The sequence below is a fragment of the Acomys russatus genome, chromosome X (assembly GCF_903995435.1).
Source record: "Acomys russatus chromosome X, mAcoRus1.1, whole genome shotgun sequence".
Classification (NCBI taxonomy): Eukaryota; Metazoa; Chordata; class Mammalia; order Rodentia; family Muridae; genus Acomys; species Acomys russatus.
Window position 1 is genome coordinate 72,413,646 of NC_067169.1, and position 18,558 is coordinate 72,432,203.

The 18,558-nt window shown below is 38.4% G+C and overlaps 1 protein-coding gene across 3 annotated transcripts in view; it reads left to right on the forward strand.

Annotated features, from left to right (window-relative positions):
• Nucleotides 1-2,332: 2,332 nt before the first annotated feature.
• Diaph2 (diaphanous related formin 2) overlaps nucleotides 2,333-18,558 on the forward strand; it is a 730,565-nt gene continuing 714,339 nt past the window's right edge. For all 3 annotated transcript variants that reach the window (XM_051142209.1, XM_051142210.1, XM_051142211.1), the window contains exon 1: nucleotides 2,333-2,812. In XM_051142209.1, the coding sequence (XP_050998166.1) occupies nucleotides 2,681-2,812 (132 nt within the window). In that variant the 5' untranslated portion in view covers nucleotides 2,333-2,680. The remainder of the gene's footprint in view (nucleotides 2,813-18,558) is intronic.

Here is an 18,558-nt window from a genome sequence, read left to right on the forward strand (position 1 = left end):
AGCATACTTTTAACACGCTAGCTGATGGGTATAACCTATTTTCATCGGCACTAAAGACAAGACATTTTCCCTACAAGCCTATTTGTGTGTCACAAGAAGAAAAAAAAAAAAAAAAACTAAAGGAATGTAGGTGAAGTGAGATCAGCCCTGAGACAGCAGTTGGTGACGTATTAGGTTCATAGTTAAGGGACAAAATAGTCTTGCCTGAGGCTACTGTTTTCTCTTTTGTGTATTAGTTTCCAAGAGAAACCAATGACCCTGACTCCTGAAAGTTTCTCTTTGTGTATTTGCTTTATAATGTTCTTTTTACATTAAATATAGCAAAATGCTGAAAAACAAATGGCAAGACTTAAGACAGGGTCTGGATAATCACAATAAGGCCAAACGTAAGCCATAATTAGAAATATATTTTTCCACTTTTTGCAGAGATTACAGAACTTTTATAGGTGTCTAATTGGTTAGCAACTGTAGCTTAGTCCAGACCGAGGACAGTGACTTTGAGAACACCATTGCATTCAAAACATATCAATTTAGTTTCAAGTCCATATAGACATGTCATGGAGGATTAATTCATATTACAATGCCTTTCCAATTTCCAGCCCTCCATTTATAAAAAAAAAAAAAACCCAATGACAGTGCTATGTATATGTAGGAGCCTTCATAATTGTTCAGATTACAATGTTCAATGGTTATCTGTGCTGTCTCTTTTTACTTATTTGTTTTTTGAGAAAAGGTCTTACTATGTATCCTTGTCTAGTCTAGAACTTGTGGTGTAGACCTGGCTGGCCTCAAACTCATAGAAATCTGCCTGCCTCTGCTTTTATTTTTTTTAGACAATTCAAAGTGCTTTTTATACCATTTGATATAAAACTGTTTGCTGAACAGATTACTAAACAATGTTTAAACTTAGTGGCCCCTCATTTTGACCCATACTCACATTTCTTTTACAGGGAGTAATGGAAAGTGTTGGGTATATTATTCATGATCTTTGTATAGTACCTTTTTAAAAATTCATTATTTCAGGTGAGATGAAATTTAGATAAATTCAATTGTGTATGTGTTTAATGAGTGAAATTCATAATATACATCAAATTCGAAGTTAATCTTCAAGAAAGCAAATGTATTCTTGGAGCTTCTGTCCAGTTTCTGAGAGCACACAGTCCTGTGCTGCTGTCCTTGGGTAGCTTGCTACTTCAAGAACATAGACATCCTGCCCACAGGATTAAAAAGAAACTTAATGATAAAGAGGAAGGTGGGATCTGAGCTCTTTTGAGATATCTGAACTTCTTTCGCTCTATTGTTCAAGTTATTTGCGTCATCACACCCATGTGAAGGCCAAATTTATTGTAATGAATGCTCACTACATTCATTCTGATAAAAATTCATTTCAGCCTAACGTCAAATTGAACAAGAGAAGGCCAAAAGGACTCACAAGCTCAAAGTTATCTTCATCACTAACAGGGTTATAGACGTGTTTATGAGTGTTTATAATACAATTGGCTTCCCCAGCACTTGGTCCCTCATTCTGTGCTGATTTGGTCATTCATTCAAATCCTGCCTTTGTAATGGTCCCTTTGGAAAAGGACGGGAAAATCTGGTTCCTAAGGATGAAATAGTAAGTCCAGGCACCTGGGATAAAGACCATGAACATTGTTTTGCTGGTGCTACACAACCAGCAGTTGTCTAGGGATTTGTCTTTTAAATAAAGCTTCAATGCACACGATTTTATTTACTCTTCCCAATTACTCTAAACCTAAAATACCTTGGGAAAATGAAGATAGACTTAGTTCAATAGTAAACTGTTAATAGGTGCTTTGGTTAAATAGCCTAATATCACCCTAAGGATTACTTGGTGGGGTACTGGTGGCTTTAACCACTAACACTCTGGGAAGAAAGTGATTGTATTTCTTTGGCCACAATGCAGTCATGGCAACAGAAGCACCCACTCTTCACTTTGGCCCATAGAATTTGTCTAGACAATTGATTAGAACTCCCCGTGGTCTTCCTATACTGTGCCAGTTGAAGTGCTAATTAAACTGTCCAACTGAGTATAGCAAGAGCACACCCCCTAAATGGCCCTCTGCCTGGGGAAGAGGTGGCCTAGTCAGTAAAATGTACATGAAAGTCCTTCTCACTCAGTTTCCCTATCTCTAAAATGGGCTTTCCTTTTTCCATCTAGGCTAGTTCCCTTCCATTTGGTGCTAGGCTATACTAGGAAGTGAGATCAGTGCTTAACCACAGCAGAACGTCCTCTGGCAGGCTCCAGTTGCCGCTCCGGGCATGCTCAGTAGCCCAGCCGGCTTAGCCCCAGGAGTAGGAAGCGGCTTTAGGCTCCTGCTCTGGCGACCGACAGCAAACACTTTGATGAATCACGTGTGTTGAGGCCGTCTTAAAGAGACAGGCACCTACTTTTCCTCCACCCTAAACACCGCCTTGAGGGCGGAGGCGACCGTGGTGATTACAGCTGCTTAGGGGCAGGGCTTGCCCCAGCGCTGAGTGGTGGCACCAGCGTGGTTGCGTCGAGATTGCCTGCGACTGGGGAGACCGGGTGGCCTGGGAGCAGCGCTTGGCGGGCAACCCTCTCTGTTCGTGGACGCGGGACATCCGAAGCGCTCCGAGGGGCTTTTGCCCTTGAGGAGACGTGGGGTTCCAGGGAGGCAGGTGACAGGGCCAGAGAAAGATGGAGCAGCTCGGGGCGGCGGCGTCCGGAGCTGGAGGAGGTGGCGAGGATCCCGGCGTGGGCCGGAGCAACAAGCGGGGCGCGGGGAACCGGGCCGCCAACGAAGAGGAGACGAAAAACAAACCCAAATTGGTAAGTCTTCCTGCAACCACCGCTAGCCTCGGGAACCCTAGAGACCCTGTCGTCCAGCCTTGGAATATGCTGGGGACCAGGGACCCCCTCCCAGCGGCAATCGCGATCTCGCCGCGCGCAACTCGGAGAAGGCGACGGCGTGGGGGCGGAAGAGCACCCCTTCTCTACTTAACCCGGCCCTCTCTCTTGTCAGCTCGCTGAGGAGAAAGGCCCCACCCCGACTTGGGGACACTGGGCATAGAGTTATAGAGTACTGGGTAGGGCTGTTTGTCTAACTTGTGGGCGCGAACCTTCTTTGCGGGATTCCATTTCCCTCCCACCTCTTGTCAGTTGCTGTTTTGTCCTCTTAACACTTGGGGTCCAGGGCAGGGGAAGCTCCCTCCTCTGGGTTTCAAACACGTTGGAAACCACTCTTCAGGACAAGCATGGCATAGGTTCCCTGGTCCTTCCACTTTGCCAAGGAAGAAGCGGCTGCATGCGTTTGCCCCCTCCCATGTGCTCGCCTAAGAAACATTTCTTTGGAAGTGTGGGGCTTGAGGGGAGCTTGGGAGTTGGAGGAGGCTGAGTGAAGTCCTCTCAACCATCCCGACCCAGTGTTTCCACTTGGCTGAGAATGCTCAAAAGCAGTTATGTACCCCTTACATGTCTCACAGTCCCGACAGTGTAGATCAGTAGTAGTAGTAGTTCATTTCCTGCCTAGATACAAGAAATCTATGGGGCCTGGTATTTAGTTGGGAAATACTGGGGTTTCTTCAACTCATCAGTTAAAGTGGTTCCTCTTTTTGTAAACTTTCTAATTTCAGTGGAATGGGGAGAAAGGGGTTTCCTGTATAGATTCAGCAAATAAAGTTTTCTGCCTCTCATGAGCCTTTTGAACAGAAGATTCCTAGTTAACATTCCAAGCACAAGCCACATGTTGCACGTCTACATTCCAGTTGTAAGCAACAACGTGATTATAACAGAAGAGAGGGTGAGACTGTGACATGCAACTCAAACCATTTCCTGTGGTATCTGGCCATTTGGTCTGGACTTGCACTTCTCTTTTGGCTCCTGTTTGCCTCCCGATTAGGGACTGTCCATACGAGAAAACAGGGCTCAAACATTAGGACATATGAAGTCTTCCATTATGTGGGAAAGGACTTGGCCTAGATTAATATAACAAATTCAAAATCTCATCAATTTCATACAAACCCGTGACAAATCTAGAAATTTCTTGCCTCATGTATCGTACTACCCCAGCATTTAGAAATAAAGAAACTGAGTCACAGCTTTTTTGAATTGCTGCAGTATCTTTCACAGTTATAAAGAGGGTCTGCACCATTATGAATTTGGGAAAACAGTTCTGAGTGTATTACCAGAGTTGAATGCATTTAAAGAATTTTTGGTTTTCTTTCTCGTTCTTTCTTTTTGAGACAGGGTCTTTCTGTTAAGGAATTTGCTACAGAGAGACCAGGATGACCTCAAACTCACAGAGATATTCCTACCAACGCCTCCTGAGTGCATGAGCCACAATACTCAGCCAAGTAGTCAAAGTTTTGATAATGTGACTTTGAAATTTATTAGTTTGTGTGGTAAAATAGTGATCTACCTTCTGTTTTTCTTTTTACTTCTCTTTGACCCAAGTATAAACTCTGATCAGCAATGAAAAGTTTAATTAAAAATAATAAGGAATATTTCCATAAATAATTTTATACATCTACCAAGAATATTCCACTTTTAAGGATACTAAAGGAAAAGCACTTATCTCTATTAGTATTAACACCTTGGTAATATTCTTCCTACTCTTGGGCTGTTTGCTTTATTTCATCTTTTATGTTTTCCTTGATTCGACAAGGTAACTAGATAACTATGAGATAGTATCACTTTCAGTTCCTAGCCTACTTCAGTGTTCCATAGTGAACATAGCTTGATACAGTAGATCACATATTGGAACCCAGAGTGTCATACCTACTTGAATTTTCTGTTTTTCTTCTCAAGTATAATTTTTGAGAATAATTTCTATATGTATGGATTTTACAAGCCGATGTGTCACAGCTAATAAAAAGGGGAAGGAATGTAGTATGGTGCATTTTAATGCAAACAGTTTTACCAAACAATAAGATTTGATAAATGTTTTAGGGAAAGAGTTCACCTGGGGTTCTTAAAGTAAAGTTCTGTGAGTATGATAAGACCTTAGACTAAATTTTAAAAAACATTGATGCTATGTACTATGTTTCAGTATAATTCCTAATTGTGAGTGTACATAAAGGAATTGTGTGTGGTTACAAAATGGCGGTATGGCAATATAAATTATTTGGATTATTATGTTGTTAGGGGTTCAAAACTCTTCAAATTATATGAAAAAAATTGGATGTATTTTCATTTTTTTCTGGGTTTTATGCCCTTTGTTAGTTTCTTACAAGCATCCATGAACCTGTAGAAAGAAAAAGAACCATTGTAGTTCAAAACCAGCAAAGGAAAAGACTCTGATGGAGGGAGAAGGGAAAGAAAACTGGGGACAAGGAGGAGCCATACAAGGAAACTCTGCCAGGGATAAAAAGAAATTGAGAAATATGCTATCTATATGCTGTTCAGCTGTAATGGAAGTTTCTGACACATTAAAAAATTTAACCCAGTCACTGGAGTCTCGTGGTTTCTTAAACCATAAGACTAGTGGTGTAATTGTATTCATTTAGTTTATATAACTTTCTGGTTAGGCTCAGATTGTAGCATGCTATTAAACAGCATGGCACTTAGATTAATTAGTAATTCAATATCTAACATGGATTGTATTTTGTTAACCTAATAGGAGAGAAAGTGCCCTAGAAAAGTGTTGGGAAGAAGCTCCATCTTGTAGTTCACATATTTAAATCAAGGATTTAATCTTTAAGAGAAACCAGTGCTGGTGCCACAGAGGTAGTTCACTTAGTAAAGTGATTGCATACAAACATGAGGATCTGAGTTTGATGATCGGCAATCTCATATAAAGCCTGGCCTGGTGGCATACATTTGTAATCACAGTGATAGGGGTAGCAGGAGACAGGGAGATCCCAGGGGAAATACAGGGCAGCCAGTCTAGTCTAACCAACCAAAGGGGTCCCAGATTCTTTAGAAAGAATCTTTCTCAAAAAAAAAAAAAAAAAAAAAAAAAAAAAGGAAGTACCTTCTGATGAATGGCCTCTCCAAGATTGACCTTTGGCTCTTCAAACATAGGCGAACACACGTTTACACACACACAAACACACACAAACATGTATATACATACACATACATGTATACACACACACACACACACACACACCACTAAACAATAGAGTGAGAATGATGGGGGATATTGTTAAAATGACCCTAACACCTCTATCTTCCATCATAAAATGGTAGATATAGACTAGCCTGACAAAACTGATATTTTTGCATTTTGTTTTCCTGTCTGTATACTTTCTGAAGCTGTTGCTTTTTTAAGACAATGAATTTCAGTTAGTAACTTATAATAGCACCTGAATATTTTGGTTATTGTATAAATCAGTGTTTGGCCATTTATTTACAATTGGATGTATTATGCTTTGATTTTAGATAATAAATTCTGACCATTTTTATGTACACACGATGTTTACCAAGTACTGAACATGACTTCCAAGTTTGGTGAAATGAAGGTGCTCAAAGTCAGGCCAGGTGTAAGGATGCATAACTGTATTCCTAGTACTCTTTTATTTTTAAACGTCTTTTCTTTCTTTCTTTATTATAATTTATTCAGACTATATCCCAATCGTTATCCCCTCAACACTCCTGAAGTAGAAACATCTCACATTTGAAGCCAGACTAGGCTATAAAGTGTGGCCTTACCTCAAAATAAAAAAATTATCCTAGTCCAGTGAAACAGAGAGGGGAGTTAATTATGTGAAAGTGTTATAAAAATGCCAAAAAGGGGCATTTAAATCAAATTGGATTTTTAAAAATGATTTTTTCAAGACAGGGTTTCTATGTGTAGTCCTGGCTGTCCTGGAACTATGTAGGGCAGACTGGCCTCAAACTCAGAGATCTGCCTGTCTCAGCCTCCCATGTGCTGGGATTAAATGTATGTTCTGCCACTGCCCAGCCAAATTGGATTTTTAAAAATATATCTTTATGCATTTATTTTGTTTCATTTGCATGGGTATTTTGCCTCCATGCATGTGCACTGTGCACCATGTGTATGTCTAGTGCCTATGGAAGTCAAAAGAGAGCATCCAATCCCTTGGAACTGCAGTTACAGACATTTGTAAGCTTTTATATGGGGGCTGAGAATTAAGCCTGGGTCCTCTGAAGGAGCAGCCAGTGCTCTTAAATGCTGAACTCTCTGTCTAGCACCAAATTGGATTCTTGGATGAAGAAAGGCTTATAGTAGAAAGCATGTGCATAAAGGCTTGAATAGGCTTTTGAATGAAGAAGACGATGTAAAGATGACTCTAGGTTAAAATGGTACCATATACAAAGATACGTAGATCTAGAAATATGCTGATAATGTTCAACTAGATACAAATGGCTGAAACAAAAAGCAGGAACAAAGTTGTATTTACTATTCGAACTGGCCAAAAAGGCTCCAGGTCACAGTAGACCTTTGTTTGTCACATTGGAATATCAACCTCTTTTCCTTCCTGAAAGTCAGAGTAAGTTGTTGGAGAGATTAAAATAAGAGAGTTGTCTGATTGGGACAGTGGGAAATTGAGAACAGTGGAGAATTTCCTAAAAAGAGATGCTGGAATAGACGGAAGAAGGCCAGTCAGCATGGCTGAGTTTGCCATTTCCAGTCCTGGACTCCTGTTGCTGCTCATGTACTCCATACATCTGAATTTCTTTATACCTGTCATTCCCATTTTCTCTCCTTCCGAACACTACCCTCAGTCTTCTCACCAAATCTTTAATGAAAGGAAGCTTTCTCTTCCTTTCTTTGAACCAGTGGTTCTTAACCTTTCTAATGCTGTGATCCTTTATAATACAGTTCCTCATGTTGTGGTGACCCCCCAACCATAAAATTATTTTGTTGCTACTTCATAACTGTGATTTTGCCACGGTTCTGAATCATAATGCAAGTATCTGTAGGATAATCTGATTTCTGACTTCTGAGAAAGGGTCAATTGAATCCAAACAGGTCACAACCCACAGGTTGAGAATCACTGCTTTAAATTTTTTGCTTTTTGAGATGGGGTTTCATTTACTCCAGGCTGGCCTTGAGCTCCCTATGTAGTTCGGGATGCTCTTGAACTTCTTATCCTCAATCTCTACTTCTAATGTTGACATTACATGCTTGCATGCTGTATGTGGTTTATGTGGTGCTGAGGACTGAACCCAGGCCTTATATATGCTAGGCAAGCACTCTACCAACTGGGTAGCATCACCAGACCCTAACTGTAATTTTTTATGAGCTATAACTTTTGTTAGTGTGTACATGTGTATATTATCAAATGAACATTCCTGTCTATTCTTCTATATCTATTTGGCTTTGCTTTGAGACCCTTGTCTGATCTTAAGTTCACTATGTAGCTCCTGAAGCTGGCCAATATGTGATCCTGTTTCCTTCCACATCCCAAATAAATGGATTATGGCCTGAGCCTATATGTCTGGTTCCTATATATTTTCTGAGTTAGAAATTCAGACAACCTCTTTAAGATTGTGAGAAACTCACCTCCTCCCATTGTTTGTTTAGATTCTTCTGATGTCAAAGCCAGAATTCACATGCAGTGAGATGGTACTGACATGGGTGAGCCAAGTAAGAGTTTGCTGTTATTATGAGGAGACTGCAGATTAATCTTAAAACAATATGGACTGTAGAGTTAAAAGCTCTGAGTTCCAGTGTTTTTTTTTCTGTCTTTTATTTGCTTGTGATCTCTGGTGAGCACTAATATCAGAAATTTGAGCTCTTATTAATGTCTGCCAGTCAGAGATATGGCTTCATGCCCAAAATGCTTGTTTGATTTTTGACGGTGTTGCCCAGGCTATATTTTAACTCCTGACCAGGTGATCCTCCTGTCACAGGTCAGTAGCTGGGACTACAAAAGCACACCGCCTTGCCTGTCTGATTTGCCAGGCAAGGTGGCTTCGATAAAGTTCAGTAAACATTAAGAATATACTTAGAAAAATCTGTTATAGAAATATACATTACTGTTAAGCCCTTATATCACCTGAGCCAAATGTGGTTATGGAATTGTAGCATAGCTCCATGGTAGAGTCTTTGCCTGGCATTCATGAAGACCTGGGCTTTAATCCCCATTTTTGAAAAAACAAAAACAAAAACAAAAACAAAAGTGGTTCTGGCTATTGAATTTCATGTTGGAGTTGCAATTTGAAATCCCAAATTTGTTATTGTATAAAATGGTATAACTAAGTTTGTGTTGACTGATTCTTTGTACTCTTCCTCAATTTCCTTTGTCTTTGAAGCATTATACTTTCTGTCCTTTTGCTAATCATTCTTTTACTTGAGTAATTGTAGTTGTGTGCTTAACTTTTGTTCACTATTTTTACTATTATTTAATTTTAGATTTATTTTATGTGTCTGAATGATTTTGTTTACATGTATATGTGTGCATGACATGTGTTTCTGGTGAGTATATGGGTCAGAAGAGAGTATCAAGTCCTCTGGAACTGGACTTTCCCATGGTTTTGAAGCCACCATGTGTGTGCTGGGAAACAAACTGAGGTCCTTGCAAGAGCAATAAGTACTTTTAACCACTGAGCCATCTCTCCAGCCCACACTCTAAATTTTTAAAGAACATATCTCCCATTTTCATTTGAACTGATCAATTTCAGGCATTTAAAACGTTTGTTAAAAAATTCAGTAGATATGTATGTCATTCTGTCTTGTCAGGGAGCTTAATGATGTTGTACAAATAAGGAAACTGAGTTATTCGGGTGTTTTGGGGACTGACGTAGAGATAAGTTTAAAAGCTATCATCTCTATTGTAGAAGTTATCTATAGCACTGAGTCATTATGCTTCAGGGACTCTTAAAAGTAAAGTGTTATTCAAACTCTTCTTTTGTTCCTTTTTGAACAATTTATAATTATAACCCTTTAGACTTCATTGTAAGTACTGAGAACTTTGTCAGTAGCAACATGTCATAGCAGTGAAATATTACTCATTTCTAACCTGATGTCAAACAACACTGTAAATACCAGGGTGCTCTGAAAATAGTATATATGCTAATTTTATATGAGGGTAGCCTTAGCACTGAAATGGTTGTTATTGAAGCTCAGATTTCCCTCACTCCCAGTTCCTTCTGCCAGATTTAGGCTATGTGCTTCATTATTGGAGGCAAAAATCTGCTATGACAATGGATAAGTGACCTAAAAACATTGCTGTAATCTTGCAACCTAACTTGGCCTCATATGCGAGATACCCATTGTAGAAGACAGCTCATAATTGGTCCATGTAAAGGTTGACATACATTTTCACATGGTGTTTATTGTAAGCACAGGAATAGAAAGAAATACATTCTAAGTTAAAGTTTATTACCTGATCAGGCTGAATCTGATTTACTATCAAATGATATCTTTGACTATAGTTTTAATTAGAATCTTAACTGAATTGGGATACTTGTTTTGTGTGAGGTAGCCTGGGGAAGAAGAAATTGTTGCCTTCCTTGTGAAAGAGTGTAGAAAACACAATTTTAAACTTATATCCATGTGTACTGTCTTTGGTTTAGTGAAGATTTTATTCCATTGCTCTGGGAAGAGCACGCTACATTGCTACCAAAAATAGATTAGTAAACTGGCTGCCCATTTTTGTTGTTTGTTCTCCATAAGGTGGTGCTTCTCAGAAGTGAGACCCTTCTAATTGAATCTGACAACCTAAGTGCAACTCAAACATAGTATTAGGAAGAAATTAATCAGAAATGGCCATTGACTCAGTCACTAGTATTTTGAATGCTTACCTGAGGAGAACAGAACTTTGATTACAGTCCTTTTTTTAAAGTAAATTTTTTTTTTATTTCAAGACATGTTTTCTCTGTGTAGCCTTGGAATGTGTCCTGGACTCACTTTGTGGACCCAGCTGGCCTCAAACTCACAGCAATCCACCTGCCTCTGCTTCCTTACATGCTGGGATTAAAGGTGTATGCCACAGTGCCTAGCTACAGTCCTTTATTTTTGAGACATATCATATAACCCAATATAATCATATATCATGTAACTCACGCTGGCCTCAAACTCTATGTAGTTGAGGGTAACTCTGAACTTCTGATCCTCCTGCCTCTGCCTCCTGAATAGGATTACTGGCATGTGCCACCATGCTCTATTTATGAGACATTGAGGATAAAGGCTGTGGCATCATACATGGTAGATAAACACTATATTGCCTGAGCTACCTCCTCAGCTCACAACCTTTTTTTAAAAAAAGTTGTCTGTTGTGATAGTTGTCTATAGACGTATTATGGTAAATGTCCATTCAACATTTTGAGGAATTTTTAGTGTACTCCTAATTTCTTGGTCCCTTTATCAAGATAAAAGTTAAATCAAGTTGAAATGTTTTAAAACATTTCAAAAATACGAAAAATGAAAATAAAATATGATGAGTTTCCACTTATCTATTACCCAGACAGAGTAGTTAGTTCTCTAGAATTTATAAATTTCCCTTATCTGTCCTTTGTTTGTCCCTTGCTAGAGGATTTTAGTTGACACTAAATTTAGATATTATGCCATTTTACTTCCACAGACTTCAGCATGCATCTCTGAAAATACCTGACTTCTTGAAAACAATCACTATGCCATTGTCATGTCTTTAAAAAACTAATGCATTCTTCTATATCATCTAATGTTTAACCCATAATCAAGCATTCTCAATTACCTAAACAACAATTAAACTTTTAATCTAATGTGTGTATAATTAATATACATGCCACCAAACTCCTTAGATAAATATAGCTTTAAATAAAGTTAAAATTGTGTTTAAAGTTAATTCACATAAATATCAATCTAACTTAAGTTCATATTTGTCTATAATCCTTTAAAATTATCTACAAGAGTTATCTGTACAAGCATGTAAGGAAGCAGAGGCAGGTGGATTGCTGTGAGTTTGAGGCCAGCTGGGTCCACAAAGTGAGTCCAGGACACATTCCAAGGCTACACAGAGAAAACATGTCTTGAAATAAAAAAAAATTTTACTTAAAAAAAAGGACTGTTTGAAATAGCTACTCTGTACCATAGAAAATAGACCAAATTTAGATTTCTGACTTCACTTTCTTCATTTTGTAACTTGTAAAGTGAAGTGGAGTTTATGTGGAAGAATTTTTCTGCCTGAGAAGGGCTATAGATACTTGAGCAAATATGAAAATATTCTTTCTCATGTACTCTGGTGCCTCACATTTGATCATATCCCCTGGAGGGGGAGACCTGGTGGCACTCAGAGGAAGGATAGCAGGTTGCCAAGAAGAGACTTGATACCCTACAAGCATATACAGGGGGAGGTAATCCCCCTCAGGAACAGTCATAGGGGAGGGGAATAAGGGGAAAATGGGGGGAGGAGGAATGGGAGGATACAAGGGATGGGATAACCATTGAGATGTAACAAGAATAAATTAATAATAAAAATTAAAAAAAAGAAACTTTACCAGAAAATATTTTTGAGTTCTATTTATATAAATGATGGAATTCCTTGATATATGTGCACGTACATAATAACATGCTTAGGTTTCCTGCATTTTTATTACCAAATAAATACCAATTTGGCATTACAGATAGCTTTTTTTGTTATTTAGCCACACTGACGTACTCTAGATGTGAGTCTAATTTAATGGGTAAGTGAATCTCAGCCAGAAGCTCTTAATTACCATATTTTTAATTTAGATATTAGGGGTTATACTTGAAAACCAGGTTATATTAAGGATCATGAATCTGGAGATGGGTGGAGTCAATAGATATGAGAAATCAACTTTAGCAAATGACCTATACTCCCCACAGATTATTTTAAGAAATTGTGTAAGGAGTACTCTTTCGATACCTATTTAGTTCTGCTACCATGCTGAAAGGCATAGTGTGTACTCTAACTTTGTGGACTTAAATAACTTTAGTCTAGTAATCTCTTGTCTCCTTTTACCTTCTTGGCTGAGCAGTTACTGATCCAGTCAAGTGGGTTATTTTCCTCTAAAGACATACATGAGTGATAATTGTTGGGGCTCCATAGACAGCTGGCATTTTCTTCTTTTGTTTTGCTTAAGGGAAGGAAAGTTGTGGAAGTATTGTTTTATGTGCTTTGAAATTAATCATTGGTAAAATCTGAAATGTTTAATAGAACATTAAGCTGGCTGGTGCTATTTAGGAAGGTTCTATATGCAGATACTGTGCATTTATATTTTGACCTTTAATAACATGTTGTATAATAGAGCAATGTCATTATGTAGAGTTTGGCCCTACAAAGGGGCATCAGACTATGGAGATCATATCATTTGCCAACATAGGCCAGACCCAAGACTCTGTCTTCTTGGAGTATTTTTCTACTTTACACAATCATCTTATATAGGTTAGGTGATACATATCATTTTTGTATCTGGCAGGAAATTCAGGAAGCATAGGGCATAGCTGAATGTCTTCTTATTTAGAATAGGGTTTTAAAAATTATATGTTATTTTTAATTATCCAGAGTTGTATGTTTTTATGTTCTCACAAGTGTAAGGAATCCCTGGAGATGGAGCTATAGGCACTTGTTTGTTGCCAGATGTACTAAGAACCAAACTTGTGTTCCCTGGAAGACCAGTAAATTGTCTTAACTTCTGAGCCACGCCTCCAGCCTTCTAGAATAGGCATATTTCATTTGTCATTCACTTTGAATGACACACACAAGAATACTATGTGTGTATGCATGTAATGTATTGTCCTATACCTGACTGCTTTTGGTTTTGAATTTTGAAATCCTTAAATGTGGTTGATTGTTTCTTTGAGTGCCTAGACTCACAGTTAAACTAAGGCTCTGCCCTTTCTGTACTCCTCCCAGTGATTTTCTTGTCATTTTTCCAAATAGTTTTATATAGTCACTGATTATATGGATAAGGCTGTACCTTTTTGAACTTTATACTGTAAACTTGAATGTATACAGAATGTTAAGATTGGATTGGCAGTGATATTATGAAATCAATGTTTTCCAGAAGAGTCAGTGTGTATATAAAACATTTGTGAGTGAAATAAACCTTTCTTAGGTTGCCATCACAGATTGTTTGTCCTTGGCACTACAGTAGCTTACATTTCTGCTCCTTTGGTTGAATAGCTAATGGTCTATAAATGGAAGAGCAAGCTTACGATGCTAAGGAAAAAAAAGGCCTGGATTTTATCAACGTTGAATCTCTCAGATTTTTCACGTATTTGTTTTACTAAAGCAGGATATACTTATGTTCTGTGATCTCTAAATTCTTACACTTGTGCAGTTCAACCTGCTTTATCTGTTTTCAGATGTTCTTGTGAATTTTTGTGAGCTCCAAACCCTCCATTTTTATATACGCTGAGCTGGCCTGAGACTACATCCTTAATTTTAAGTAGTGGTATATCTATATCAAATGAAATGTGGGTTTAGTCATAACTGAAAGTAGGGACTTTACGGGGCTTTAAGACTAGTTTTCCACACTTGTCTTTTCAGTTTTGTTCCAGCTAATTATGGATCAAGGTATGTTATTGTATTACATTGTAGATCCTGGCTTTTAACTCCCTCCATGCCTTGAAAGAATCTGTTACTACTTGAATGTTTTTAATGCTGAAGGTTTTATCCCTTATGTTTATTCATTTTTTGAGACTATCAGTGTAGAAGAATTGTCATTAAATAAGTTGTTGAATGTGTCAAATATTTATGTAGCAGTATTTCCCATTCATACCCGTCACCACTAAGTTGTCAGGGAAACTACTTTTTTTTTTTTTAATCTTAGCACACCAGTATGAGTTTTCAAGGTTCTAAAAGTACTTCTTATGCTATTCAGAGTTGGAATGGGTTAACTAGGGTATGTATGCCATCCTACTAATTAAAAGAGCTCGTTTCTGCCTACTTGAGGAGATTTCCTAGAAATGAACTAACTTGAAAATGTAGTTACGGGCACATCATTTATTAATCTTTCTAGCTGCCAGTTTGTTTTGTTTTTTTTTTTTTTTTTTTTTTTTTTTTTTTTTTACAGTAAAGAAGTAGAAATAGATGATCTGCCTGGGCTTCATTCAACTTCCACATATTAAGGGTCAAAGATTATTAAGAGTTGCAATGAATCTGACTTAACACAAATACATGAGAGCTTAGTTAGATTAAAAGTGGGAATTATGAAAGGCAATTGTTTAGGCTGAATATTAAAAACTGGGTATCCCACCTAACTTTATTTTTTTTTTTTTGTTTAATTTCTGGAATCTGAGTTATTCTAGTCCAGTGAAGACTGTAGCAACACTGTTTGATCCATACATTTCCATTTAGAGAGTGTTACCTGCATTCTAGGACATTCTGGGCATTGAGTCATTTATGTTGTTCGGTGTAGTCAGGCTACCCAGAGATAATTCAGTGATACTGAATATCATATATCTGGTTGCTTTTCTGGGTTTATTGCATGCATTTGTGAAGAATCACACAAAGAAGGCTGGGGAAATGACATTTCAGTTAGGAACACTGATCTTGCAGAGGACCCAAGTTTTGTGCCTAACATCTATGTCAGGTGGCTCACAATTGCCGGTAATGCCAACTCAAACTAAACGCCCTCTCCTGGCCTCTCTGAGCACTTAGTTCATGTGCACATGCTCCCCCACGCATATAATTAAAAATAAATCTTTGAGAATAATACAAATTGTGGTATTTTATACTGTGTACCCACTGTCATTTCACAGGGTGCCTAAGACTTCTACGTCAGAGACAAAGAATAATATCATTGGAAAAGTAATAGCAACATGCCAGCATAATACTCAGGTTCACCATAATCTTTGTTCCACATTGCAGTCTTGGGTGGTGGGTACAGGTATTTATTTGTAATGTGGTAGAGGAACTCTGAGCTTGAGGGGTTTGTCATGCTAATAGTGACAGACACACAACCTGGTCTTGGCTAGGATTGGAAGATGTTACTTCATTCTGTAAATTACTCGCTACAAACAAAGCCCTGGGAAATAGCCTGTATACAATCCCAGCAGCACCTTTCAGTCTTGACCTAACCAGCAGTAATGCACAAGGATGTTCAAGGATTGATGGTGGATTGTCTCCCTCTGAATATTAACACATTTTATCCTGACAGACATCAGTTTATAGATAAGAAGAAAGAATCAGAACAGCTAAGTACCTTACCTGAGAATCTGCAACAGAGAACGTGGCTTTAGGAACACTGTGATTATGAAAATCTATGTTTTAACCCATCATTTTCTATACTGCCTAAGAGCCTACGTCTCAGGGTTGCTCTAAATTAACCAGAAGACCCAGAAGTCCTGTTGACTGGTGAGGTTTTAAACCTGGCCTACATTTTCACTATGCTTATGTATAATTTAGAAGGCAGAGTTCAGGGCTGTTTGTTTCAATGTTACTGAAATATTCCAAGTTAAAATTCTTTGAATTGCTGCCATAAAATAGAGGGGAAGATATGTGACCATTTGCAAAAATGCCATGGGCACAGAAGGGCTGTTGTGGCTGTGGATTTTAAGGCTACATGGACGCAGTTCTTAAAAATAGCAGTCTGGGTCGTTTGACCTTTATTACATAATTTCTGAGTCACCTCGAGGCTTGCTGTGCTTTACTACTCTCACTGATGGTGATACATTCCCTTTCCTTTTCCCCATTTGTACATTAGTGTTTTCGAACAGAATACATGGCAAGTCTTATTGCATTCCTCCCTCTTTCCTCCCCTTCCCATTCTCTGTTTGTTTGTGAACTTTTTTGTGAGGCAAAACTGCTTTGGAAAACTAATGCCCTCTTCTGTTACACAAGTACACGATACGCATTGTTTCTTGATTAGGGAAGTGCCAAGAACCACCTACCTTGTCCTGCTGTTTCCTGTGTCTGCTTTGCCTAAAGATTGGCTGCTATAAAAGTGTGGTATAGTCAGCCAAGTGCAATCTTTTTCTAATTAGTCTGCAGAAAGTGTTGTAACAAACTATTTTAGCATTGGTGTGTGCCTAGTAATAGAGGCCTTAACTGTAGGCTCAAATGCCAGCTAATATGAGAGTGCATAATGTAGTTTGGGTTCTACTTCCCTCAGCTTTAAGCATCATACCTACCAAAAGAAAAAGAGTGCCTTTAATTTTAAAAACTATAATAGGTATATTATATCATGAATAGTTCACTGTATGCCTAGAGCCTGCACTCAAGCTACTTCACACTTATAATCACTATTAAAAATTAGTAAGACATAATATTTATGCATTTTATGGAACCCTATGGTAATTGATACTCACAAATGTAAATGAGCTAAAATTTCCATGTTGGTTCTTTTCATAGAACTTTTTACCATACTTGAAAGGAAAAGATAGACATGATGAGAGGGGTACTGATTTAGCAGATGAAGAATTTTTATTAAATTCCTATTTTTCATTTTTTCCCATTCTTCAAAATCCATATATATTAGTTACTTTTCCCTGGCTTTGCCCAGGGCACCTGACAGAATAAAGAGTTTACTTGGGCTTCTGGTTCTAGGAAGGTAAGGTCCATGATGGCAGGAAGATATGGCTGCAAACAGCATGCGAGTAGTCTGAAGCTGGAATCTGGGAGCTCATATCGTCAAATGCAAGCAGAAAGCAGAGAGAACAAACTAAGACCATCCCCAGTGACTTCCTCCATCAAAGCCATACCTCTGAAACATCCCTAAGCAGTGCCACCAAGCGTTCAGATGGAGGAGGGGCACAATTTAAACTACACACCATCTTAGTTGCTGTTCTTCTCCTTTTAGTTTGACTTCATTAAACCCTGATAACTTTGTGTTAATGACAAGCATATAAGAAGAGACATAGGATTCCCCTGTCTCTAAAAGCTTACTCCTCCCCCCACCCCATTTTAGGTCAGTGGTTCTTTGGGTGGGACAGTTTTAATTCCCAGGAAACATTTACTAATTTCTGGAAGAATTTTTAAAGTTTAGAATTTATAGTGTGTAGAGACCACAATGATGCTTTGTGTCCTACAATTCGTAGGACATGCCACCTACACAAAGAAGTACTCAATGCAAAATGTCAAGGTTGAGATAGATTGTTCCTGATGGAGGACCTGGCTTTAGATCTTCTGACTTTTTCTGTATCTAGTGTGGAAAAACTCTTGTTGGTACTCAGATATTTTCTTTTTCCCATTGTGTCTTCTGCCCTGTATTGATAGAGGCGATCATCCCTGTTTTCAAGGAAGCATCATTTATGTCATTGGCCCTCATGACTTGTATTTTTATCTTCTTCCTTTCTGTGAATAAAAACCTGCTGGACTGACTTTTTATCAACTTTCTGTTATGAATTGCACTTCTTTTCACTTACCACATTGCTGACAACTAAGGAAAGCGTGTGTTCTCTTCCTAATGAGTTTAAAAGGTGATTTTCATTTTGCTTATTCCTTGAGACATTGCCAGCTCTTGATGCTCCTTATATTTAACTCCTCATCTATGTGGCTCTTATTTATGAGATGTGGGCTTCCTATGGAGCTCAGGCTTGCCTTGAACTCACAATCTTCCTGCTTCAGCTTCGTGAGTGCTGTGATTACCTGTGTGTGCCACCACACCTGGTGATCTGTGTGTAGCTTATACGTTGTGACATAGACTTTCCTGGTACCTGCTGCTTCTCAACTTGGTAACTTCTGAAGTCCTAGTTATTCCTCCACAACAGTTCAGGCAAT